The following is a 27829-nucleotide window of genomic DNA, read 5'->3' as shown; positions in this document are numbered from 1 at the left end:
AGGGAGGGATGAAGGGAAAGATGGGCAAAAGAGAGGGAAACATCCCAGCGTGGCCAGGGATCATGGAACTGCAAAAGGAACAGCCGGTAGAGAGGCCAGGGAAAAACATGGAGGAGACCAATATATTTCTAGAAAATAGTTTTGTAACACAGAAGATAAGCTAATTGCAGGAAATGAAAAGGAATCAGTAAAAAATGTTTATTTCTTATTTTTCTAAATGACTATTCAGCTGTAGGTCTGTCCCCAAAAGCCCTCCCCAGTTGTGCCAATTCAGCTGAACAGCTCCAAGCTTGATGTACTTCCAGGAGAGAAAAACATGGCTACAGAAAGCAAGGGATGCAAGAGTACAACAAAAAATAAATACAGAAATAAAGAAAACACATTCTACCAGCGGAGGACAGGAATAAAACACTGAAAAGGAGATGTCAAACAAAAGATACCAGCAATGTACACTGAAAAAAAAAAAAACCAACACACCATCCCACAGAAAGCAAATGGAAAATCACTAAAGAAATAAAAGGACACGCATTTTCCAAAGGATTTTTGTTTTTATAATCAATTCTTTTTACATAGACAACTGAAACACACCAATATTTTGTGCGAAAAATATTTTTAAATAAACTTTGCTTGTTCTCAATTTTTGTACATTCTGATATACATATGTAACAAGGTTTATGGCACTGTAACCAGGATCAAAATCATATAAAGGAACAAAATAATTGCTTTCATTTATCTCTTCTGAACCAAGCCGGCTGCAATTTCACTATTAGACCTTAAAAATTATTATCTAATTATTAGTGAGCAGCCAACTCTAATTGGATTGAACACTCAAAACAAACCCCAAATTATTATTGCACAAGAAGCCAGTGAAGGCATATGGCATAGAATGATCAAAGTCCCTTACTGTTAAAACCTTACACCCCAAAATAGAAAAATAGAACTGGAACATGAAACACGCCAAAAAAACTTTTTTTTTCTTTAGTTTGAGTCAGGAGTGTGAAAAGTGCCTTGCAGACTTTTTAAGCTGCTCTGATCTCCTTTGCATCAGTGAGCATTTTGCTAGGTTATCTTTAGCAAAGCATTTGCAGAATGAAGGCCCTCATGTTTCAGGGAGTTTTTTCTGCTTGTTTTGGCCTTTTGTATTTCATCTTCAACTTAGGTTTCTTCAGTCTATGAACCTGCACAGACTACTTAGCCATAAACTCTAGGAGTAGCTGGAGAGGAGGAGGAAGAAAAAACAAAACAAAAAAGCCCAATATTTCTTCTTCTTGTTTTGATTTTAAAAAGTACTCCTTTTGCTCCGAAGCCTCCCTGCTCTGCCAGTGCCTGGGAAGGAAACCACAGCCACATCCCAAACATGGCCAAGTTCTTGGATCTCTTTTAAAAACCTTTCCTCACAAAAAAAGGTTTTTATTCGCAAAAAGTCTGCCACAACCCCCCCCCCCCCCAAAGCTAAAAAGAAAAACCCACCCATCACTGCCCTAAATCAGGTGAAGAATACGCTAACCCCTTCGTTGACTTCACTGTCACACAACAGTTTCTACGCCGATCAGCTTTGGTGTGAGGATCCGTGGTGTGACGCCGTTGTTTAGATCTTCCTCAAACTCCAGTAACTGCCCCATAAAGTTAAGGTTGGGGGAAATGATTGGTCGCTTGCCTTTTACAAATTTATAGGCATCCGTCATGGTCATGCGTGTGTGCTTCATCAAGTATGCGATAACTATGGTGGCAGATCGGGACACACCGGCCTGGCAGTGAATGAGGAGACCTTTTCCACACTGATGGGCTTCCTCTGGAAATGAGAGAAACAGAAAAAGTAAAGTTTCTGCCATTTTGTAAATTAGAAAAGCTCAGTGCGATTAGCAGTAACGTGATGTTAAAGCCCTTCTGTCTGTTTAGAGGCACAGCAGCATCTCCCCAGCTTCCAGTTCCAGTCTACCTTCCTTCAGGGTTTCAAAGTTACTTCAGGTGAAACACACAGACCAGTGAAGATCTGCATGTTTGCAGAATCTCTGTTAGAGATGAACTGTACCATTCAGTGATGCTACTGCGCTGCTCGTAAGCACTGCCAGCGAGTATTTATGCAGGCGGTCAAGGTCCACAAAAAGGCAGCCTGAGCTCCATCCCCACCTCTCTCACAACACCACTATGTTGCTTCAGCATCTCAGCTTCCCTGTCTTGATAAGCAATATGCCTTTTCAGAAACAGGTATTTTCAGATTCAGTATCTAACAAAGAATATATGCTCTTCATTGCCCTATTCTCTGAGGCTCTTGAAGTTAACTTCATCTGGACACTCTGCACATTTCAGTTTCACTTCCTGCAGCTTTAATCTTTGCTAAACTTGTGTCTGTTTTGTTGTTTGTTTTGTTGTTGTTGTTGTTTTTTAAATATTTATATACATATATGCCAATGACCTACTGTTTAAACATTTCCAAACATTCTTGAATGCAAGTTAAAAGTTTACCCTGAGGGAGGGAAAGCTTTGACTAGTTACTTCCCCAGCTGGCTAAATTTGCTGTGGAAAAAAAAACCTCAATGGAGAAACACTTGTTTATTAAAAACAAAGATAGCCCCTTGAGCTATAATTATTAAAAAGGAAAGCAAAATGGGTTTTAAAACACTTTCTAAACCTTTTCAGAGCAAGGCTACTTTTTCTGCCCTTGGTTAGATCATGAAACAATTAAAAAAAAACACAACAACAACAACATGGTGTATGGCTTAAGAGCTCTAACCCTGCAGTTCACAGGGAAGCTGGATGCAGATATCTCCCTCTCACCCCCAAAAGACCTCGGTGGAGTTTCGCAGTTTCTTTATGAAACCTTAGCCTTCTGCATCACCCTGTCTTGTAGAATTCAAAGTTTAAGGTTTTACTGGATTTCCTGACCCAGATTTTGTTCCCTAAGGAAAAAATGTATTTCCCCTCCCTTGTCCTCAGAGAGGGCTCTAGCCCTTCACTTCTCCCCAAAAGGTGCCTTCTTCCCCTTCCTGTGAACATAGTGATCAGTAGGCCTGACAGTGCTGCTGGTAGAGCTGGGGTTAGGAGCCATTGGGAAAAAAAATGATTTTAAATAGAGATCCTTCGGTCCTCTCCATGGCAGAAGTCAATCAAAATGGCTCCTGTTGGAAGCTCCTTGTAGAAAGACTTGAGAATTAATGCTGTATATCATCAGAGCTGCAGCATAAGCAGTGTTTCACCTAGTCACCTTCACTGAAATATCACGCCTACAGGCTGTATCAGCACAATGACTCTCTGCTAACCAAAACACAGCCAGACCCTGCAGTACCCGGGAGCTGCCTGCTTCAGAGCAGTGAGTCCCAGCACCACCATCGCAGATGGGCTCAGAAGAATATGCTGAGCTTGGACTTCCCACCCCAGGACCCAGCCCTACACCCAGTACCTGATCCTTGCTGAGCCCCAGAGCACCCCACAGAGCCAGCACAAGCAGTCTCAAGTTTCAGCGGAGCTGTGCACCTACACTCTCACTCAGGAGCCATAAACAGTGGCTATTTTTGAGAGCAGGGACAGAGAAAGACAGCTCTGAGTCCACTTTTAAAAGTCCATGGGGTCAGCTAAGGACCTAAGCTGTGATATAACACAGAAGCATGTTTTCATCATCTTGTCTTTCATTATCAAGCCTGAACTATTGGTAACAAGATTAGCCCGGCTTCAGCAAGAGGGAGAAAAATTGCATGCCTGTGGTTCTGCACCACATCCAGGCTGCTTCAGGAAACCTCTAAGGACATGTATTTGGGCTGGACAAGCACCAGTGGACATCCACTGTGCTGCAAAAGGTTGTGAACTCTGTACATGCACTGCGGGAAGCTGTGCCCACAAATACATAGAGAAGGGCAAGAAAAGGTCCTCAAAAGCTTTCAGTATTACTTGATGTCCTCACTGACCAGGCCCCCTACATGCAGATGAGGGGTGCATTATGTGGACTATAGCAAGGTTCAGAGCAATGTGCGTAACTTCATTTCTCTAGCCACCTCCCCAGTTTCAGATGGAGCTGCATCTCTGCTGTGAACTCTCTCACAGCCTACAGGGTTTGAAGCTAATTAATACTAGTTGTCACCACTATCCACTCACCCACACATACACTCTGACGTTACAAATCTGATGGTAAAATAAGTGGAGTGTGAAGGTTTGTCAGTTTTCTCATAAAATTGAGCTGGGGAAGACTGTTGTCATTAAAAATAATGAATATAAAAATTTGGATGGAAGCCACTGTGAAGATTAGGAAACGCAAAGGAATCAGGAAGAGGGGATGACAAAAAAAAAAATCTCAGCTGGGGGAAGCAGGGCTTCAGAAATCCTAAATTTGGAGATTTGGAAGTAGGCATCACTATCGTTGGATAAAGTTGTACCCCTAGGCTACTTAGTCAGATGTGCTAGAGATGAGAATCAGCAGAAACACAAAGCGCTCAGTGTTTCTGACGATCTAAACAGAAGTAAGTATGACCTTGCACAGCCTTCATGGCAGTTATAAGAATCTGGAATTAATATTATGCTTCACTAACAGGTAAGGAGAGAAGACGATAAAAAAGGAATCATTTCAGTCGAGGATAATTACCAATGAACTCAAAAGCCTCTTCAAAATACTGCCTGAGATTCTGCTTGTTGCTGTCAGTGGCCGGGAGCCGCTTGTAGTTGAACATGCCTTTCTCATAGTGGTACAGGGGCAGGTGGGTGGTCACATTGATTACATAGCCTATGTTCATCCTCTGCATTTTCTCCAAGTCCTGAGCATCGTGCTCATTTCCGAGGAAAAGGAAGGGCAGGATGGGGGTGAGCTCAGCGTTCTCGATGTCCGGTGTGGTGGGGATGGACTGAGGTAGCGTGGGGGGCACCGCGGACGCGCCGCTGCCTCCTCCCCCCTCTGGGCACTCTTGCAGCTGAAGGGAGTTATCACAGAGGTTTTCGTGGTTCTGCCTGAAACCGCTGAGTCCTCCTGGGGAGAGAGGCCAAGCAGATATTTTGGTTAGAAACCACAGGTAAGCACCACTTCGGCCCCACCTTCCTTTCGAGCATGCCCCAAGGACCACCAGGACTGGTGGCAGCCCTGCTGTCCCCAACACCGCTGTCACAGCAGTTGATGCTGAGCACGGCTACTGCCGGTGAGGGCAGCACGAATCAGTGGCACACACTGTCCTTGCCTCCACGAGGCTGACAGTGCCAAGGAACAGGCTCGCAGACAAACACAGCTCTGTACAACATCAGGGTGCCGGGATCGCCTCACCTACGAGCCTGTGGGAGGAGGTGAAAGGAAAACAAAGGCTTTTTTTTTCCCCCCAAGAAAGAAAGCATCAAAACCACCAGAAAACCAGCTCAAAGTACACTGGAACAGAGCAGCAAGACGGCCTTTTATCGAGACCTGTTCGCATTGGCAGCCAGTTTGCTTGCCAGAGGGCAGACCTGCAGGGCACCCCCAGCCCCAGGAGAGCAGTGCGCACGTGTGCGGCCCGACAGGAGGAACACCACCCCTCGTAGTGTAACAGCAACCGAGGCTCTCGCTTAACATGTGGCTACATGTTAACAGCTCTCCTCTTTCTGCCCCAGTTGTCTGAAAATATCTAGCAAGAGCTATTTTTAGGATATTAATATGGATTGGGAAACGGGTCCGAGGGGGAAGGGAGAAGTCACTTTTTTGGCTCACGTTTCCCCCGGCTCTACCGCAAGTCACACCACTGTTTTTTTTCAAGCAGCATTTTCCCCTTTCCCCCCCCTGCTCCCCTCACTCCAGGCTCCAGGAGGGTGTCTCCCCAGGCCCAGGAAGAAAAGCAGACCTCCTTTCCACACCTCGGTCGGCGATTACATCAGCCGCGGGCTCCCCACCTGCCCAGTTTCCATAGCGCTTACACAAAGCACGGGGTGACATCAGCTGGCATGACATCAGCCCTCTGAGCGCAAACAATACCAGAAGAACCACTCTGTGTCGGGCCTTTGGTTCCTGGGAGCCGATGAGGTAATGCGAGCAGGTGGCGAGGCTCGCCTCCACCGCCCCGGGGAGGCTGGGGCAGAGAGGGAGGAACGCCGCCATGCCCCCCGCCCGCCCGCACAAGCGCGGGTTACTCTTTCACCGGGACGCTCGGAGTCACGCAGCCTGCCGAGACAGGCCAAGTGTTCAGACTCAATTGCGCTTTTGTCAAAGGAAAGCCAAAAAGGGAAAAAAAAAAATTCAGGAGGGGAAGAAATACACTTAAGTTACTAGAAAGAGCTCCACCAGCCAAAATAAACGCTGAATGTCACCATCCTGCCTTTTTTTTTCCTCCTTCAAAAAGGTTATTTGTCTTTTCCATGTTCTTTCACAATGATCTAGCAAAAGAAAGATTTTAAAGCCATGCTGTCACACTGGCTTTGGATCAGAAACAGCCAAGAACTTCAATACCCAAGCGTTGAGTGCTGCAGCTCCCAAAGCCCAAGTGCCAGCCCACAGGGTGCGACCCATACAGGGCCCCTCTCGGCACCCCACACAGCACGTGATGGGTACAAGTGCCCCAGACCAGGACTTTGAGAAGGTTGATGACCAATTAAAGCCCACACACACTATCTGAATAAGCCATGAGGGGAAAACAAGGCAGGTTTGACCCCACATTAATGACAGGGGCGAGTTTTAAATCCCAGCCCTTCCCCTGGAGCCTGGTAATATATAGCCCTGGATCCTTCTGCTGAAGGCAGGTTTCCATGCCTCTCTTTTCAAGGCCCGCTCCTCAAGCGAAGGGTTACTGCTTCCTTTCCTGTGTTTCCCACTCCTCAAGCACTTCCCTGATTCAGTTTCCCCCTCTGCATGCTCAGGTCCCTATCTCTCAGGCAGCACCACAAACACTGGCCACCGCTGTGGGGCACGTGCCAGGAGATGGGAATGGGAGGCATCAGTGAAACCCTGATGATGCCAAGTGCCTCCACAGCAGGGCACTTCTCAGACACGATGCAGCATGCTAGAGATCTACAAAACTCAGGTCTATCTGTTCCTCTCTAATACCAGGGATTTTTATTATTATTTAAAATAAAGTTCAGACTTCTGTCCTTCGCGTGCTGCTAGTAACTCACTTTCCCAGAAATCCTTGAATCACTCACAAAATGCAGAGCAATTCCCCTGCCTCAAAAGCATGCTTATCTTCAGCTGTTTCTGCAGTTTACAGGACAAAGCACAAATAGAGTTGCCTTAAAGATCCAAAGCTGTTGTAACAGGGGCAGAGGACAGAAGAAAGGGCAAGGACAAAAATCTGAGCTCATCCGCCAACCACACCACTTGGCCTTGATAAGGTCTGAAAAAATCCTTTCAGGCTGCTCAAGAAAACAAGCAAGACCATGGTCCATGGTCCCCATGCTGAAGATATCCGACATCTCACCCAACCCAACTGCTACAGCCTGGGCTAAACGCTAAACCCTGAGCCACCTTCCAGTTGTCCCAGCCCCGCTCCAACTCTTACTCTGCTTTTGCATAGGTAAGCAATCCCTTCCACTTAAATGCTTCTATTTAAACAACACCCAGGGCATGCTAGGGTTCCCAAGGAAACCTCCAAAGAATAAGCAGCTTCAGTCACCCCAGGGTCAGCGCTCATCTTCCACAGCCTTCTGGGAAGAAGTGGCCATAGGTGGAGATAAGATCCCATTACTTCACCACTCGGGTGCAGACACGCTTATGGTGTGGCAGGCATCATCTTTCACCAGCCACCTCACAGATACAGCAGGGCTGGACAATCTGTAGGCAGTGAGGAAAGAGCTTGCTATATCTTTCTTCTGCCATCTCCATCTGCCCCACCGGCCAGAAGACACCACCACTCCTGTTACCCATTCTTCCTCAGTGCCTGGTATGAACTTGGGCCCACTGGATGAAAACCTCTTGTCTCCTCCTCCTTGTTATGTTTTACAGAACTCTTCTGCTAACACCATGGTCAGCAGGGCAATCCCCACCCCTCCAGCCGGAGCGTCAGGCCAAAGGGTGGAAGGTGATTCCAAGCACATCGTGCAGAAGAGGCCCAAACAAGTGCAGCAGCCAAACACACAACCACTTCATCCACCATTTCTTTCTTGGCATCTGCTAGTGAAGAGGAAACCTTTCCTAATGTCAGCCCGCATCCACCCTCCCCTTGTTTTTCTCCCTCATGGCTATGGAGTTAAAAAGTTAGAGTAGCATATACATATATACCTATATAACATTTAGAGTAGCATATACAAGCAACTCTTGGAGCACACAGCCCTGAAACAGCGTGTTACTGGGGATAGGATCCATCTCAGACACGTAAGCAAGGAATCAATGGACAGGAACACTGGTGCCCAGAAAGGATGCAGCAAGATGCTGCTGGAGGAAAGCTTAACTCTAAACCCAACAGTAGGAGCTCTGCTTAGATCTGTGCTGAAATCAGCCTCTCAGGCCTCAAAACAAGATCTAGATGCCTCACAAGCACTGCTCCCTAACTCTACTTCACCCACACTTAGCATGCACCATCCTCACTCCTAGTCAATTTATGTGGCACTAACATAATTTAAATGGAGCTCGTGCATGCATAACACTCTGGTTTGCCACAAGTTTGAAAGACTATCTCCAATAAAGAAACAAACAAAAAAAGCCCAAGAGAAGTTCATTATAACCACTCAGAAAGAGTCAAGAAAGGATGGACTTTCCACACGATGGTAAACACAGCATGCAGAAGACATCATTTAAGGTCTTTGAGCAGTAGGGGAGAGTGATTGAAGATGCTCAAGCCTTCCCAAACCTGGGGCAAGGAGGAGATGTTACTGAGGACAGTGGCAGGGAACATGGGTGAGGGGTACAACCTGGTAGAAGCCTCTCACCAGTACAAAAGGAAGCTGCGCTTAGAAGCAGCTTTTCAGCTGTTAGTTGCAATATACTGAAAGCCTTCATCGTATACAGGGAGCCTCAGCAGATAGGCAATATATGAACTGGAAAAGACCATCAGCATGCATAGTGGTACAGTCTGAGCTCCAGCCATGAACCCTACGCTCAACTTTCAACAAGACATTTGGATGTTCAGGTACAACCCACTGACAAAACAAAACGCTAGCAGCTAGACTAGCTATCAGCGTTCATTTCTACAGAATGCCGTGCTTATAACCTGTCTTTGCTATCTTTAAACACACCGTGTAGCTGTAATAATCAGGTAAAAAGCCTGAACCACCCAGCCAATTTGATACAACCCATAAACAGATGCAGAGAACATCCCAAGTGCTTTTGTGCACACTTCTCCAAAACAGCTGCTGGGCATGTTTTCGTGGGCCTGAACCTACCCAAATCCAAATGAAGTGACAGGCATGCAAGGCTGCCCAGCACACCTGGAAACCCATGGTATTTCTACCAAAAGGGAAGGGATAACGGAAGTAGGATGCCCACAGCAGACAGCCTGACCTGCTATCTAGCGAAACGCATCAGAAGCCAGTGCTCCTGCTCACCGCTGACGTGAAGAGCCAGAGTGGTTTGCAGTTATCACTACATAAGCCACATGAAATATTCCACCACCCTGCCTTGCCAGAACAGTTAGTAAGTGACAACAGACTAGGGATTGTCTGAGACATCAAAACTTTTAGGAAGTTTTAAGTCAGCACTGTGTACACTCCAGCTATTCATACTTGTTTGTTCAAGGCTTTTTTTTTTTTTTCAGCCATCTGCCCATAAACATCTAGCTTGATGCTTCTCAAATGCCCCGCTGTGCAGCGCCTGGGCAGCAGCTGCACGCACATTTCCCAGCTCCAAAGCCACCCAAGAGCCCGGGGCTCACACCAGTGCTCTGAAGCCAGGTTAGCAGCTGGATGGGAGCCAGAGCAGCTCTGAGCAAATTAAAGAGAGACAAGCAGCATGATGCTTGCATAAAAGTCACGCCAAACACGGTGTCTGTCATTTGCTATCAGGAAAGGGTGCATTTGATGCAAAACAGGCACAAAAACGTACGGCAGAAACAAGGCAACCAGTTTTTACAAGGGACCGTGACCTTGCAATAGGAACGGACATCTTTACACAAAGCAAAACCAACAAAGCTTATCTGTACACATTTTGTGCGAGTGATTTTTAAGGGAAGACAGAACTAAAAGAAGTGCAAGGAGTTTAGTAACACCTGCCCCCCTCCCATGCCTTCTGTGACACTTCTTCATTGGCGTGAGCATATATACACTAGGATGTGGGCTTATGATATGTTTTTATAGATATACAATAAGCTTCCTACCTGGAAACAGGGTTCCTACCCCACAGTAAAGACAGTAAGTTACATTGCTCCCTCTCCCCCCGGGAGAGAGAGCTGAAGCAGAGGCAAGTACCATGAAGTAACCTGACCATAGAGTAACACCTGCACTTACCTTTACATCACCTCATGTGCACGGCTGGGCTTTGTTTTGAGAGCAGCAGGTACTGGCTGTTCCTGTTACAACTACAAACAGGAATGTGTTTTTATACATGACAGACTGCAGATGTGGGATCCACATTTAGATAGAACATGTGATCCCTGCAGACAAACAGGCCTTTTGTACAGCTTTGAAAGCTATTCAGATGGATTTTTGGATCCACACATCCTCGATTACAATACCACAAAGCCAACTCAAAAAAAAAAAAAAAAACACCCACCAAACTAAAGCACACATGCAACAAAAGCAGAAGTCTCACAGGGTTGTGACAAAGATATATTTGGTCTGCAACCTCCACCCCTCCCAAAGTGCCAGGCTCTCATAGGTAGGGCCACTGGAGAATTTGGTGATACGTAACTTGTAGTGACTGACTGAGAGCTTCAATAGCTCAGGAACAAATCCAAGTTTTAGCACATCCACTCAGCATGTTTCCTGTGAGTACCTACACAACAAATCGAGCCCCTACAGCTCAACTGTGATTGTGTTTAACACCAAAAGGTCACAGCTTTAAGCAGTTAGCGTGTAGGGCGCAAGCTAACACCAAGATGGGGGATATTCAGGCAACTGGTGCATATCCGTTTAAGATCACACTTCGAATTTGTGCAAGTACAGCCTGTTCCTTTAAACCTGTGACCTCATTTATTTACATTACTGCAGAAAAGCACTGCCAGAAGCAACAGCTGATGACAGTCTCATGTATTTTTCCACTAAGACAACAATTAAACTGCTTCTGTGTTATTAATGAACAGATGACTTTGTGTCAAGTCGACTCAAAGCGCAGGACGCCTCAAGGTTAAACAAACGTGACTCCAGCATGTAAAAATAGAGGTGTGCTGCAGGCAGGGTGCTGCCCAGCCCCACGCCGCCCAGCGCCGCGCTCCCGCCCCAGCCGGGCAGGAGGGTGCAGACCTGGGGCCACCCCTGCACCCTGCTGCTCCTGTACCATGGGCAGGATGTGCCCTGGCACCCGCTGATAAGTATGAACTAATCTGGGTTGTGCTGTTGTGCATCTTCTCTCCACGCTCGGGTACACTTTCAGCAGCGAATCCATCACAGCTACTTGCTTCCTACCCCCCCCCAAGGGAAAAAAAACAGCTTTACAGGTTGAAGAAGGGTTCTGCCAGTAGTGGTCAAACCCATTCTCAGGATGTGGACAGCCACCCAGATCATGTCTTCTTACCACCAACCAACGTCATGCCTTGGAAGTTTATGGCCATGCTTAAAGGGCCTTGTATCTGAGCTGTAACCTGACAAGGGGTGCACTGAGCGCACTATCTTCCTTCTGCTATTTCTGCGTTGTCTGACACAGGTAAAAGTCCCTAGCTCTCCGTATTTCTTCTGCTACTCTCTCAACCTCTCTCTACTTTTGCCTCAAGCAGGGATAGGCCTACATGGTACCAAATCAACAGCAGGGCCTGTAGGCAACTGGTGGCATGCCTAGAGAGCACAAGAGCAAAAACCACCTTGTAGTGGAAGATCTAGCCATCACCACAACGTGGGTACCGAAAGGATGGACGTCCATATTCCTTACACACCACAAGACAGCCATTTCCCCAGCAGAGCTCCACAGTAAGCTACAGAGAACCGTGTTTCCCAAATCTTTCAGAGCAACGGTGCTAACTCAAGCATGTCACTGCAGGAGTGTTTCTACTATCTGAGACAAATGTCCTCCTCACCACAGCTGCTGGTGAGCATTGCTCACGGTTCACCCTTGCTGCTGTAGAAAGCTCAAGAGTTGCACCACGGTTGAAAATAATGTATTTGGCCCACATAGCAGGAAGCAGAGATGAGAAGGGCAACTCCTCTCTCTCTCAAAAAGGGTGGGGACCTATTGAACCACATTTGCCTAGATGACATTAGAAGTAGCTCCTTTGACTTCAAGGAAATTTTGTTGCTGTTGTTTTTTTATAAAAACATTGGATGGAGACTAAACTGAGGTCGAGCCCACAATGCAGGGGGGTATGCATCCTTCAGCAGTACAAGGAGAACACAGTGATACCAAGACTGTTTTACACATTACCATTTTTGCTGTCGAAGAATAGGAAAATAAATAAGTAAATCACTAACTGCAGCCACATTCAGCCCTTCAGAGCAGAAACCTCATTCACCACCTTTTCACAATTTAAGTATCTTCATTGGCTTCAAGAATCTACATTGATTTTAGAGAATTGGGGGTTAGGGGAATGCAAAGGCATAAGTAACTAAAGGTTTTTTCTACTCTGCGGCTGCTAATGTGAGACAAGTCTCACTTGCCAGTCCTACAAGCATGTTTCTCGCCTGTCCGCAGGAGGTTCAAACAACCCGTTGCAGGGTTTCTTTCCCTATCACCCACACAGCATTTGGCATCAGCCTTGCCACAAAAGATTAAGCTTTAAACAAACAAACAAAAAAGTAAAAGTAAACATAGTTCACAAAGAACAGCTTCCACCTTGATACACTCAATCTTATCTAGTCTCCCTCTAATCAAGCTGCCAACAGCACTTCAAAAAAGAAAAAAAAAAAACCTCCCAAAAAAGCAAACCCATGCATTCCAAAGAAGTTGCAAGGTCAGTTTTTTTCCATGTGGAAACTACTATGGGAGGCTGGTTCATAGACAAGCTCTGGCCTACAGGAGTTACAAGCACATCCTTGACACAATTGCTTTGAGGTCCCTTTAAAAGTCAAGCGTGCAACACCAGATAAAAAAAGATTAAGTCCCCCCCCAAGCTTTGAGGCATACGCGCATACATTTGCATGTTATTTCTAATTTCAACTCACTACATCTCACGCCCCTTGCTACAGCATATCCTTTCCTACTGGCCTCTTGCAGCCCCTAATCTTATCTACTGTTATCTAGTACTTCAACACCAGGAACAGAGCAGGCTGCTGCCCTGAAGGACACGGCCCGCTGGGGCAGGAGAGAGGACACTGGAGGCAGTTTCCTCTGCAAAGGGACGCTGCCTCTGCCCAGCTCCACTCATTTCCTCCTGTCACGCTACCACCCTCGTTCAACCGCATTTTCTCCCATAACGTCTCCCACACCTGAACATATGACTTGCTTCTTCCCACCACTAGCTCTTACCCCTTTGCTTTTCCTCTTCCAAGGAGCACTAGATCATCCATTAGCTGTAATTAGAAACACGCAATTTTTTTTTAAATTTTCTTTTTAACCTGCTGCTGGGGAATGTTTTTTAGTATTTTTGCTTGAAGGTTTTGTTGTTGTTGTTGTTGTTTTTGTCAAACTTGGTTTTGCCTCAAACTCTAAGTCTGGGACACAGGCCACCTATGCAAGTTATATACCTCCCTTCCCTGCCTCACTCAACAGCTCTTCCGAAAGATACCATTAATGCTTCTGGACAACTTGCCAGCCCCTCCAGAAATCACTGTGAATACCTCCGGACCACATGTCTGAATTCAGGACAGTGGTTCCAGCTTTGTAACTGGAATCCCCTATATGCTGGGATATATACAGAGTCTCTCCATGTGGGAGAAACAGAAGCATTCACAGGAAAGAGAAAGAAAGAAGGGAAGAAAAACACACCAAGCGACAGCATCCTTCAAAGTTATTCTCAGGAAGCAGTCAAGAAGGTGAAAGAGGAGACGACCTTCTTGATTTCAGTATAAAGAACATTTATTTATTTATATATATATATACATATATATATACACACACGTTCTTATATATAAATAAGAACACAGCTTGGAACAAGAAAGTAAGTCCCACATCCCAAACACACTACTGTGACAATTTTGCAGTGACAGATAAGGATTGGACTTACCCTCCCTGGAGGGCAAGTGTTTATAGCAGAAACTCAAAATTAGACACGTTACAACTTCTCATAGCAAAAGTATGCTCTCCCATGGGGATTTAAGCTAACATGAAGTCCAATTAAATAATCACTGGAAATGTCAGCATAAACCCTGAAGGAATACATACTTCTACTGTGAAATGCTCCCACTGGAAATCATATTATCAAAAAGGTCATCAAGAAATGCTAAAGCTATGTATGAAGGGGAAGTGAGGGGGGAGGGAACAGAAACTATTTTAATGTCATAAAGATACCACAAATTTTTTTATACTGACAAAGAGCTATAAGTCTGTTTTCACAGAGGCAGAACAGAACGGACTTTCCCAAAATGCCAGTGCTCAATTTGTATTATTATTATTTTTAAGCTTATTTTAAATATCAACATAATATTAAATAAATATTATATTTTTATATTAAATTGCCTCCCATGACTGCCTATCAGCATATGCATCCCCAAAGCAACCCGCCCATCTGCTCATCCTCACTGCTTGACCCAAAGACAGCCAGCAGCTGCTGTGCCCGTGCTCTGGGGTGCGCAAGGACCGAGGCAGCTCAGAGGGCTCTGGCTCAGCACATCTGAAGAGAGAGAAGAGACCAGGCACTGTTTCAGACATCTGTAATCCTGCATGTGTAGGAGGGGACAGTTATATTTAATTAGTACATATTAGAGAACACTGACATTTTCATGGGTCAGCCATCCATTTGTTCACTTTACCCTTTTAAGGGCAACCTCTTCAGGACAGCTTCACTCCAACGACCAAGCAGGCTGATTTGTTTCTCCCGAGAATGAACACAGGCTCTTTTCCAGTCCAAACCACTGTTCCTCTGCATCAGAAACACCAGCAGTACATTGCATTAACGTGAAAGAAAAACAGAGTGCTGCTGTAACACGCCAATGTTTGTGAATGCCATGCATTCCTGCTGGATTTAAATCCTCTTAAAAATGAAGAGTTTCTGTTCTTTTGCCTAGAAATAATTATATCTGGCTCTCATTTGACACTTTCCAACAAACTATTTTGAAGCACATTAAGAAAATCCAGAGGAAGTAAAAGGCACTGCCTTGAAATATTCTAGTGTCATACTGTCCTAAAATAAAAGTATCAAACTACCAGAACGAGCAAAGTGCCGCCAGCTCCCATGCTGTCACATAAACAGCAGGGCCAGCCCAACCAGAAATTGAATCCCGGCATGCTACGGGGCTGTTTGTTGATGCAGGCTGAGGACCACTGAGCTGTACATCTCGCACGCCTTTCCCTCCTCATGACATCAAGCCAGTTGCTGAGCACTGAGCAACTCACACCTTCCTGGTCTTCAGGAGACATAAATTGGGTCACAGCACTGGGTCAGGCGGTGGCTGACAACCCTCATGGCTGAGGAAGCATGACTAGAACCTACACTCCAGGATCAAAGGAAGAAGAGAGAAGAGTTACGGAATCCAAAACTCAGCAGCAATCAAACAAGGAAATCTCTTCAGCTAGATCAAAACCAAACTGGGTCTCCTTGTCTCTGCAGACAAAGAAAACTTCCCAGAAAGCGCAGGCACTGTGTTATTCATTGATACAGATGTACTACTGCCTTACAGGGCTAACAGGAAAATATCTACGAGCGTAAGATTAACCTCAAGCTAAACAATCGTATTAAGTGTTTTTATTTATACCTACAATATGCCAGCAAGTTCTATTGTGTAAATTAAGAATAACTTAATTTCAATCAAGTGAACAGACAGGACTCCTATTACCTTAGCTAAGAAAATGCCCAAGACAAATTAGAGCCCATCATTAACATAACACAGGTCACCTGCTTTAACAACAGCTTTTGCTTTAAAACATTATTGGTCACTTCCTCACTTAAGGCTTAATACCACCCTTCAGTGTCATAAATTAGTGACAATCAATTCAACTAACATGACAGAAACTTGCAAGTTATCCTCTATTTTCCAAATTCCTTAAAACCACTGTAAAAAAATATATATAGTAATTCATGTGCAGATGAGGAGTGGCATCTGTTGTTCTTTTTACTACATTTAACTTGAAGTGTTTCTTCTCTGTTATGGTGAATCAAGTGGGAATTAAACTCAGGCACGTTACAGATTTTTTTTTTAAAGCTAGATTGTAGCAAAAAAAGTTGGAACTCACACCTTCCCCTTATTTTATTTTATTTATTCCCCTCTGCCCCTCACCCAACTTCTTCCTTCGAAGCCTTTATTTCGGACTGAAGGCCCCCCCAGCTCCAGAAGCGCCCCTGTGCCCCCCCAGCAGCAGGTGCTGACAGATTTACAGTCCCCCAGAGCGCTCCAGCCCCAGGCCCCCCCAGCTGGGACAGCCCCGTGCACACACTTGAGCCGCCTGGAGCCCGGCCAAGGATGCTGCGGATGTAGGCGAGCCAGATGAGCCCAGCAGTGCCCCAGGCAGCAGCAAGGGGAGGCTTATTCCTTTGGGACAAGTAGGACTAGGTGGCACCTACACCTACAAGGTTGGTCCTTGCAGACTTGCTGGTTCAGGTCTCCCTGCGCTGACTACAATGGCAGTTGCGATGTGCTCTTAGAGGCACCACTATACACAAGTACCAGGAGAGCACAGCCTTGTGCTCCGTCGGGATCTCGAGCCACTCACATTGGAGCTTTTTTGAGAAAGGACATAACCTGCTCACCAAAGCAGAGAGAGAGAAAAACGAAACTTGAGTTTTCAGATGAACAAAAGCCACCCACAGACAAATCCTGCAGTTGATTACTTTAGCAAAGATGCACTGGTAAGGGACGAGGGTGTCTGTAAGCCCCTCTCCCACTTCATGGGCCAGGAAGATCCATGGCTGAACCTGGGTCAATGACACTTAGCACAGATCACAGTAAGAGATGAGATCAGCGTTACAAACAGTGCAAAGAGGAAAAAAAAGCTCAGACATTGAAGTGACTTGTCCAAGGCCTCACAGCAAGCCTATTGTGTGCGCTTAGTCACAGAGCGAGAGAATGACCATTGCGTGGCCTCGGCCAGAGCTCGCCGGCCCTTAAACTGCTCTGCTACCTAGGCACAGATATCCCTCCAGCCAGATTACCCCTTTCCTGCACCACACAGGGAAGGAACTTCTCCCATCTTCCTCTCCCCTTCAAGCCTCAAAATGCTGCTGTACAGGTCCAGAGCCAGGTCTGAGACCACCTGCTTGAGGGACATTCGCTCCTTGGGCACCAACAGCTTTCAGAGCTGATGCACAAAAACCATCTCCAGTGGGCTGAGATGCTTCCAAGGCATGAGGTTGCTTTTATCACAGATACCGGCTGAAGCAAAGAGTTTCCTGTACTAAAAAGTCACAAGGCATTAAAAATCCCCACAGATTCATTGCTGAAGCTGCTGGGGCATAAGAGCATCAATCGGCCACACAGTACAGAGACCACGATTGCCCCAGGACGTTGCAGCTGCAGAAATAACCCCGATGAAACATTTAGAAAGTAGGGGCAGTACCCCTGCGTGTGTGCTTTTCATAGTAGCCTCCCATTCTGCCTCCACATAGTACTGCTACGTTGACAGGCACAGCCACGACTGCTGGCTAGTTTTCTACCCCAGCCAAATTCCAGAGGCACTGGTGCACGAAGAGCTCTGCCGTTATAAACACTGTCAAGAAATTTACTGGATCAAGGCCACAGCTCACAGGTGAGAGGCAACCACCTGAAAGACCTGCCAGATGAAGCTAAAGCAAGAAAATGCAGTGCTCAAGAGGGCACTAAGAGGATTCTGTACCAGCTCTAAATTTCAGGGGAGGAACTAGGAGGCAAAAGCCATAAGGTATCTGCCCTTCTTTCAGCCCTGACTTATCAAGTACCTCAGGTTTACTTTACAAAAAGTGTAACTTTCTGTACTTACTACAGTACATAAATGTTTTAAAAATAAATAAAACATTGAAGACAGTTTCAGGTGAGTACCTAGAAACAGAGCTCCAGGCAAACAACCACAGTGATATTCAGGTCAACCTTGTGTTTTCTGCAGCCAGTGTTCCTCCAAGCCTACCAGAGACAACCCAGAAAGGCCAACACACCACGCATAATCTTATCTTTTGCACAAAGGGACAAACAAAGCATTAGGTCATCTTTTAAACAGATTAACAATGATCTGTTTTATTAAGCAGCAGGACTTCTATCACCCTGCAAGCTCACGTTGAATATTTCTTTCTTGGTTGGTTGGTTGATAAATGTGTATAAGATACAAGTGTTAACGCTGCACACAAGTGTTAACACAGCGCACGCTGCTCCCATTCATGGTATTTCTTCACTTTAGAATTTCTTCTGCAAATAAAAAATTGTAACATGGCTTTTCACAGAGTAAAGAGTCATAGCCTGAAGACAAGTGGCTGATCCCCCACTTCAAAGGTATTGAAAAGGCAAAGAAACTTTTGTGCTCCTAAGCATAGTTTAAAAAAAATGCATTAGTGGCTGCTGCTTTAAAAGAAATAGAAGCATATACATATTCTAAAAAATAAAAGTACCTGTATTAGTTAAAAACTAGACACTGCTCTAACCTCAAATACAGTTATTATTCCACCCTGTGCCTCTCAGAAAGGCTATGGTCACTTTAAGAATGAAAGGCCATAAAACATCAGTAAGCACTTCTATAAAGGCACAAAGATCTTACTGGTAGAGCATTTCACCCATAACAGGGGAAGGACAGCACTTAAGGCTTTCAGCTAATTATAACCCAACTTATATAAACCAAGAACATCACAGAGGATGCCTCCTCAGTTGAAACAGAGCTGGAGCCAAACTTTTCTTTACTAGCATTACAGGTATTTGGCTAATATAACAGTTTCCTTCTTGATTCTTAGTTTAGTTTCCAAGTGTATGAGAAACTGGACACCTAAAAAGAGAAGTCTTCACGCTCGTCTCTTTCCAAGGCATGGACTTTGCTCCTTTTGCCTCTCAAAACATGGCAGGTACCAAGCAATCCAGCACTTCAAACTTTAAGATGTCATCATCTGGGAAGAAATGCTACACTTTCCATTACTATTGAACTGGAAAATTTAGGGGTGCAATCTTCTGCAGAAGCATCCACTTCAGGTAAAGAAAAGATTTTGTTCTCAAAAAAAAAAAACAACCAAAACACTATTACCCCATTTTATCTATAAGCAAAAGGTGTACATGCATACACCCCACTCATTTACACTCGTTTAAGTGTTATGGCTGATAACATTATTACCTCGGGGTGGAGGGGCAGGGGAGGGGAGGAATGTATTTCAGGTCCAGCAATCAGCCTCTGAAAACTGAAGGTAAAATCCCTCACAGAGCCAGGAGAAGTGTCATCCCCGTACCATCCCCCCCAGTGACAGATGAGGCCGAATTTCCTTCACAGCACAGAGGGAACACATTTTAAACACAGTGGATGTTTCACATGTATTACTTAACACTTAAAAATACACATTTCCATTTCAACCATGACCTAATAATTATTCAGTGGAGATCTCCAGTGGAAATAAGTGCCAGGCACATATTTAATTGGACAGCTGGATTTTTTGACCGTTGTGTCAAGTTCTACTCTCAAACACACTTGTGCAGAGTAATTCAATTAAGGCTTAAAGTAACACTGGCACTGTTGAATTACATAATTAATAATAATAAATCATGTATTTGCAACAGATTATGACAGCAGGTATTCCAAAGGCAATTGATCGTAGTATTTTGCACTAACATGGGAGAGTATAAAACAGGTACATGTTTATTCCTTTTATAGGTTTCTTGGCCCCTCTGTAGTTGTTTCAACTTCACTGATAGGTGACTTCAGCATTGGTAAGGGATCTGAAGCTATTCTTAGACTGTGGCAGCAAGCCTGAAGGGATTTTACTGGCAGGTTTTACACTCCTTGCTATTGAGACCCAGTCAATTTATTTCCCTGTTAGATGAGCAATGACAAGACTGAAAAACCAGAGCACAAGTAAGCTCCTCAAACCAGGAACAAGAACAGAGAAGCAACTAGTTGTTATCATCGCCACCCCCCTTGCAATGCTCCAGCCATCACTTTAAAGCACAAAGGGGAAAAAATGGATTATTAGCAAATTTACATCTTACACCTTTGTTTCTGGATTCTGTTCTTCCCCGCAGTCAAACACAGGAGCTTTTAAAAAATGGAGCACAAGACTTCAACGGGTTCACAGGACTCCTGCAGCTGGGGCTCGAAAAGGCAGAGGAGGAAGGGTAAGATGAAACCAATAGCACTAGACACTGACTAGGGAGACAAAAGCAACTTCTCTTGTTGAAAGCTGTTGAAATGTTTTGGCACAGATGCTTCAATTTTTCATTTTCAGTTCATTTGTAGATTTAATTTAACTTGAAAAGAGATGCTCAACTCCAAACCTAAACATTTCATTCTGTGTAAAATCATGCTTCCCATTTGAATGCAAATGCATTTCCTACTTCCTATTTTTATGTCCCAGGAGCAAAATAAAGCACACAAAAAGCCCAAAACTGCAGGCCATTTTCACTATGAGCTAACACACCCAAGGAAGGCAAATTCTTCCAGTAAGGCAGAAATACATTGGTGTTCTCCTGTAATGGTCTCACCACACGGTGCTGCAGAGTTTGTGTGAAGTAAGGAGGGCACAAGCCCATCCAGGATAACCTGGGCTGCTGAGGTCTTTCTCCCCAAATTCAGCAACAGTTTTGCCATCAGCATCAAGCAGAATGGGGGCTGGGCTCACATCACTATTTTTACCTCCTCTCCTTCCCAATACTAGGCAAAAAAGATGCATACACAAAAAGAAAGGCCTTTAGGTTTCAATAGAAATGCAAAACCACGGTCTAGCACGAATGACTGTGAGCACACAGGGGAAAAAACAGGAATGCTTCATATTTTATATAAAACCTGAATAGTAGCTTCAGCCCTGATAGCTTCAGCTGCTAATGCCCATGTAACAACGACGTTAAGAACATGGTATCTTTCTGGGAGGAAAAAAAAGAAAAAAAAGAGTTACACTAGTGTTTAAGTGACTGATATAGCTTCTGTACAAAGAAGTAAGCAAGTCTTTGCTTCTGAAGAGCTGAACTGAAAATGATACCAATCTTCATTTATGACAAGAAACACTCCCTATTAAAGGAAGTAGCAAAGAGACACAAAAGGAGGCACAGAGTTCTTAAAAACCCCGTAAAGCCCCAGTGCTCTCCTGTCAGTCAGTTTATATTGGTCTGCTACATTAAAAATAAATCAGACCACCTCTTTTTAACTGGAGCCTAATAAGGCACCCTATACATACATTTATCTATAGATCAGTCTGGCCGTTGGAAACAGCGCAGGAGTTTATCTGCGACTTAAAAAGACTGGGGCACCTAACCCTAAATACACCCGGGGCCATGCCGCTACCCGGAGAGCGGTAAGCCCGGGCTGTAACCCAACCCCGGGCTGCTGATCGGGTTCCCCCCACAACGTGACACCGGGCCACGAGCGGAGCAGCCGCGGGCCGCCAGGCCGCACCAAAGATGGAGAACGTGGCACCGGATCAGGGGGACGCGAACTTGGCCGGCGAGGCTAGCAACCAGTGTTTGCAAACACAACACGGGATCAGATGGGCCGCAATAAATTAGGACTGGACTGCAGCAAGCAAGAGAAACCACTTGAAGGGGGGGGGAAAAAAAAAAAAGAAAAAGAAAGACAGGCAGAGAGCTACCCCCAGCTTCCTTCTGGTGTCTGCACCCACAGGCGTGCAGGCCCACAGGGCGTCAGCTCTTGGGCTACCAAAGCATGAGGGAAAAGTGAAAACGGAATAACGAACGCTTCTAGCACCACTCCTTAGGCTCTCTTTCAGTTTCTGATCCCTTCTAAATGCTGCTTTATCATGAGCTTTACCACGATCTGGCTCCACTGGAGCCCACTTTGAGCCCCACTTCAAAGATGGGGAGGGAGGTAAGGTGATAGCAGGAGCACTCTTATTTTTATATCTCCTCCCTTCTGCTTCCCCAGGTGAGGTCTGCTCTAACCGAGCCAATTATTACACCCAAAAAGCAAGGGATTTGGCTTCCTTTGTCTCCTAGCACAGTTCCAGGTTTGTTGGCAGAAACATCTCAGGGAGGTGATTTTTCCTAAGCAAGTCTTTGAAATAGGTGCTTACATTTCTCAGTAGCTGAAGACCAAAAATGGCCCAAGTAATCCCACGAGCAACCAGTTAAACCCATTGTAGCACCCAGAAAGCAGTGGTCAGCCTCGGAAGGTGGGAGCAGGGGCTGCCCCTCAACCTGCCCACAGGGCCTAACAGCTCCGTGGCTGCATTTCAGTAGGTGCCTCCTATTTCAGGGACAGAAAAACTGCCAGTTTGTGGTGGCAGGAGCTTCAGTGTTTTCAGAGACACATAGAGAAGTGAGATGCTGAAGATGGCAGTCTTCTAAGGGCAGGAAGACTTCCAGACTACCCCACATAAGCCATACGCCTGGTTACAACAGAACAAATACCATCAGAGAGAGGAGACATCAGGGATGAAACCTCTACAAAGCATCTCTTCTCTCTGTCGCACAGATAAAGGGCACCATCTGACCCGAGACACTCAAAAGCACACTGTGAACCTTCAGCAACTGTTAGAGTCAACCCAGCATAACCCAACACTTGCTGTGAGTTAGAAGAAAGTTCAGTGCAATTTTAAGTTTCCACAAGATCTAGTCAAAGATGAGTACCTCACTGGACTCTTAGCTCCTAGAAGTGTATGAAACTAAACAGAGAAAATGAGCTAAACCATTAGCCCAATCCTTACATCTGCCGCACCACGCAGGGTAGCTTTTCCTGTGAAAGTTACTACTTTCAAGTGAATTAAATATATACAGTATGAGGTAAGCAACAACTCCCGCAGTTTCTCAGTACCATAGCCAATCTCTATCAACCATGCCTTCAAATGGCATAAATACCCAGGGGGCAAAGAGCTTTAATCTAGAGGACAGCATTGTTATAAATAGGAGCTACAGAATAAAGGGAAGAAAGGAAAAGTGTCCTTGGATGCTGCCTTAATTGGTGGGGCACATTCCCCTCCCTAGAACATTAATGGATAGGCCAAAGAACTCATTAAAACATGAGCCTTTCAAGTAGGAAAAAATACATATAAAAGTGTGCATCCACACATACACATGAACACTACCCTTTCAGACCACTTTTTGGAGGAATATCTCCTTCTGCCTGTTACTCTGACCCTTTACCACCAAAACAAGGTTTGGCTGCTCCTCAAGTTTTGTCAACTGGTCCATGATGCAATGCCTACTAAGCAGCCTCCTTTGTCTTTCTTCCTCCCTTCTTTTGCTCTCCCATTGCCCATCCCTAGCACCTAGGAGTTCAATTTTATATAGACTAAAATAAGTCTGCTAAGTAAAGGTCAATCTGGTGACTAAGAGAGAAGTATGCCCTCCTGGACTTCTGCCCCTCGGGCTATAAATATTTAGAGAAAACAGTTGGGGAAATTCTTTGTCTACGCAGACAGACACCAGGAAGCACGTTTCCTTCTTCTCCCAGTTCCCACCCCCTCCACTACTCAAGGACAACAGTCACAGAAAGGGGAGCATCTCCCCACTGCTGAGCTACCAGCTCCATGATCTGGCCATGGAAGACATTTGCTTTGCCACTCATGTGCCACTCGAGGCACACAGCTCTTCCTAGAGAGAAATAGCCACAGTGAATGTTCAGCCACCAGCAAAGATTACAGCCAGAAGTACATGCACAGCATGTGGGGGCAAAGAGGGAGGTTACCTTTTAGGACTAGGGGTTCCTTGCCTTCTCGCTTGAGTGACTCCAGCACTATGTGGAGTGGCTGGGAAGGCATTACTCTGCTTGGCTCATTGGTATTCTCATCATAAACTATGATTTCTTTGGAAAAGATCCTCTTGAAAGAGTCCTTGCCTTCCCGGCAGGAGATCAAGTCCAAGACGGTGATCTTGCCCTGCTGGAGCCTTCTCCGGCTGATCTTGTCAGCACAGTTAATGTGGACAGCCCCTTGAATGTGGCTTTTGTTATACTCCATGAACGGCCTGCAGTCAATGATGACAGGCCCTTGGTTCTGTTGGTGGCTCTTACTGCATTTGGTCATCTTCTTCGCCAGATCGTTGGGGTAAATGATTTTGATGCTAGCTAGCTGCTTGGTGGTACCCGAGACCGGGCTCCCCACTCCACCCAGGGGGCTCAAGCTGCCGGCGTTCTCATTGCTGTTGACCATTTGGTTGGCAGGGCAGGCTGTGGGGGCTCCGGCGCTGCTGGTGCTCGCTTGAGTTTGGGCCTGAGTGTCCTTGTCGTACGTTGCCACAGTGCAGCAACTGGCACTGCTGCATCCACAACTCAGGGAGCGTGCAGAGCCGTTAGATGAGGGCATATACGTGAGATTAGCAGTCTTTAGGGACACGACAGCTGCACCGAGCAGACTGGAGTGGCTCTCGCTGACAGAGGAGGCAGGTTCAAGACAGCTAGAGTCTAAACAAAGGTTGAGATCCTGAGGTCTCACTGGCCTCGAAAGTGCCACCACTACCCTGTCGTCTAAAGGAGATGGAGGCATGAGGAGGCTGAGGACTAGCGAATTAGGAAGAACTCAAGATCACCCTGCAAAAGAAAAAAAGGAGGGGGAATGGGGAGAAGAAAAAGGTGATGAAAACAGATCATGAAATCACGTAAGCCTCCCGATACTACAAATCACTTCATCAACACCTATTACCCACAGGTTAACAATCCCTTCCAACAGCTACTGCAGGCTGGTAGCTGTTGAAGAACCTTCCCCCCAGTCCCGCAGCAAGTACTCCAGCTCCTTGCATGTGTGCGAGTGGAATGCCGAGTGCATGCAGCTCGCCTGGACTGTGCTGCTACACCCGGGGGGAGGCATTTGTCTCCATGCAGATGGTGCTGAGCTATTCTGAAACCCCAGGCATGCAACTGATAAAGAGGCACGCTCTTGTTTCCTTTGCTTACTGCAAGGGAAACAACTCCTGGACCGACTCTGCTGCCGGGAGCAGCATACGGGAGCCGAACGTCTCAGTGGCGATACGCGACTTTTCAAGCAAGCTGGAATAAGATTAACTTCTCAGTAAATTGTCAGGGACAAACTCGAATGTAAAGTTAAGCAAAAATGAAAAAAAAAAAAAAAGAGGAAAAAAAAGAAAGGGGGTTCTGCGGACCTTTACAGAACGCAGGTGTGTGCCTGGTGCTCCCACCTGCCCGGGGGGTTAAGGCAGCCCCAGGCCCAGGCTTCCAGAGGGGACCCCGCCGCCCCGGGCTGACAGCCCCTGCCGCACAGCGCAGCGTGTAAGTCCCGAAATCTCCCCGATTCCACGAGAAAACGGAGAAGAGCAACAAGACCAGCACAGCCCGAGGAAGGGCTGGGGAACCCACCCGCCCCCAGCACAGCTCCGCCAGGACCCCCCGCTCCCCTCCAGCAGCACGCCGGGGGGCTCGGCACCGAGCTGCGGGACGGAGCGCGGGCAGCTGCGGAGCGGGGCCGGCACCAGCGGCTTTTTCCTTAAAAACAAAAATAATAACAATGATAACAATAGCGATAATAACGATGGTGATAATAAAAGGAAAGCAGTGAGCGCATTCTCCTGATGTAGTTTAAAAGAAAGAATAAGAGACAAGGTGCGGAGCCGAGCTCTCTAAAAAAGCTAGAAAAAAAATAAAAAAAAAAAAAAAAAAAGGGAAAAAGAAGCGGAGAACCGAACTTTTACCCCGCGGCTGGGCAGCGCTGCCCCGCACAGCCCCGCACCGCACCGCACCGCACCGCGCAGCCCCGTGCCCGTGCTCGCCCCCGTGCCCGTACCGGCGCGTGGCGGCGCGCTCCGGTGCGTCCCGCGCCGCCGCCGCCGCTGGGTCTGGCGCTCGCTGCCCCGCGCCGCCGGCCGCGCGCCGCCCGCATCCTCCTCCTTACTTTCTCTTTTGCTACCGCGTACAAGTACGGCGCCGCGGGGGCGGGGCCAGCCGCGACGGGCGGGACCCGCGGCCAACGGCGGGGCCGGGGGCGGGGCCGGGCCGGTGATGTCACCGCCAGCCAATCGGGAGGGCGCCCCCACCCCCCCCCCGCGGCCGGCCGTGGGGCTGACGGGCGGCTTCGTGCCCTCGGGCGGGCAGCGCGGTGGGGAGCGGGCAGCGCCGGTCCCCTCAGAGCTGCTGCGGTGCCCCTGAGGTGCCAGCCTGAGACACCCCCGCCGCCTCACGCTCCCTTGTACTCTCTTCGTCCGAGGCTGGCACCAGCCTCACAGAGCAGAGGCTTGGCTCATGCTTCCCCCAAAATGACGCCCTTTTTGCTGCTCTCCGCAGGCCGCTTGATGCTCCACACGTGGTGTGCAGTGGTCCTTCCAGCCAGGGCAACTGGGAATCACAGAATCGTCTAGGTTGGAGGAGACCTCCAAGATCACCAAGTCCAACCTCTGACCTAGCACTAACAAAAGTCCTCCACTAAACCATATCACTAAGGGCTACATCTAAACGTCTCTTAAAGACCTCCAGGGATGGTGACTCAACCACTTCCCTGGGCAGCCCATTCCAATGCCTAACAACCCTTTCAGTAAAGAAGTTCTTCCTAATATCCAACCTAAACCTCCCCTGGCGCAACTTTAGCCCATTCCCCCTTGTCCTGTCACCAGGCACGTGAGAGAATAGACCAAGCCCCACCTCGCTACAGCCTCCTTTAAGGTACCTATAGAGTGCGATAAGGTCACCCACTGCTTCTGCGTTTGGGCATCCTCCCAGAGTTACAAGTGTCCTCGAGCAAATATTTGCTGGTAAATGCTTGGAGTCATTGGTTTAGCCATCTCCCTCACCAGATTCCTCAGTACTCACGATGTGCCCTGAGCAAACGCCTCACGGCTTGTTCATGGAGGGGCTCACCGTGCACAACAGCCACGCAGGGCTCACCATAGGCAGGCACTGCTCCAACTCAGGCCAAGTTTTCTCACCGTACAAAGGGAGGCCACGTGTAACTTTGTCTCATACTTGCCTTAACGTTGTGTTTTTGTAAGAACGTTGACTGTAAGTGATATAGTCACTATTCATCCCGTTTCAGATGGCTTCCTACAGAACTTTTTACTGACTTCATCTTTAATATATTTTATTAGCCTATGACATACGGTTGGCCTTTTTCCTGCTCACAGAAACCACATCCCGCTGTGATTTTCTCTCTCTGAGCATTTTCAATGAACAGCTTTCTAAATGCTTTCGCCTTCTGTAACTCAACACCCATCAGAGACACAACTTATCTCTCCCGTAACATCTAAACGCCTATTTCCCAAAAAGCACACAAAAACTCTTACTACCAGAGCTGGCAGGTCTTAGTTAAATTTCCACTTCCAGAAGCAGCAGCCCATGGGATTTGGACATTCATTTTCTTCAAATGCTTTTGCCGTCTCAGTAGGCTTGCTCACACGTTTGTAGAAAACTGCAAGCAGACAAAGAGAAATCATTGCTGAATTGAAGCAAATGTCCCAAAATTGTCACGGTATACTAATTGCATAAAACCCAATCAAACTCGTTCAGCCTAACAAAATGGGTAAAGATTGCTAAAAACACACATTGAATATTTAACAGATGTGAAAAAGAATCCACCAAAATTCCCACTAACAACACCAAAATCCTTCAAGTGCTCTCGAGTTAAAGAGTCTCTTGTTATGGAGGGATTTCTTCCACATGAACCATTCTTGTCTTCTGCTGTACGACCAGGGACATTTTTTCTCTTTTCTCCAAATGACAGAGGGAAGAAGGATCCACCCT

General features: G+C 46.5%; 1 protein-coding gene across 3 annotated transcripts; it reads right to left on the bottom strand.

The window, feature by feature from the left end:
- Positions 1-187: 187 nt before the first annotated feature.
- Positions 188-27479, bottom strand: DUSP10 (dual specificity phosphatase 10). Of its 3 annotated transcripts, none has more exons than XM_040552139.1 (4): positions 27376-27479; positions 23837-24676; positions 4574-4951; positions 188-1792 (listed from the first exon to the last, which is right to left on the bottom strand). In XM_040552139.1, the coding sequence occupies exons 2-4, from the start codon at positions 24630-24632 to the stop codon at positions 1527-1529; spliced, it is 1440 nt and encodes a 479-aa protein (XP_040408073.1). In that variant the 5' UTR covers positions 24633-24676; positions 27376-27479; the 3' UTR covers positions 188-1526. The 3 variants fall into 3 exon arrangements, with proteins under 3 accessions (XP_040408073.1, XP_040408074.1, XP_040408075.1); XM_040552140.1 differs by having other exon boundaries at positions 27373-27387; XM_040552141.1 differs by lacking the exon at positions 27376-27479 and adding an exon at positions 25884-26009.
- Between the last annotated feature and the right edge of the window lie 350 nt (positions 27480-27829).

This window comes from Cygnus olor, chromosome 3 (genome assembly GCF_009769625.2).
Source record: "Cygnus olor isolate bCygOlo1 chromosome 3, bCygOlo1.pri.v2, whole genome shotgun sequence".
Classification (NCBI taxonomy): Eukaryota; Metazoa; Chordata; class Aves; order Anseriformes; family Anatidae; genus Cygnus; species Cygnus olor.
This window is presented reverse-complemented; position numbering and strand designations above follow the sequence as displayed.

Coding starts and splice junctions, on each gene's coding strand:
- DUSP10 (XM_040552139.1), bottom strand. CDS start 24,632: ATGCCTCCATCTCCTTTAGACGACAGGGTAGTGGTGGCACTTTCGAGG. Junction 4,952..23,836: donor GGAACCCCTAGTCCTAAAAG/GTAACCTCCCTC, acceptor CTCTCTCCCCAG/GAGGACTCAGCGGTTTCAGG. Junction 1,793..4,573: donor AGAGGCTTTTGAGTTCATTG/GTAATTATCCTC, acceptor TCTCATTTCCAG/AGGAAGCCCATCAGTGTGGA.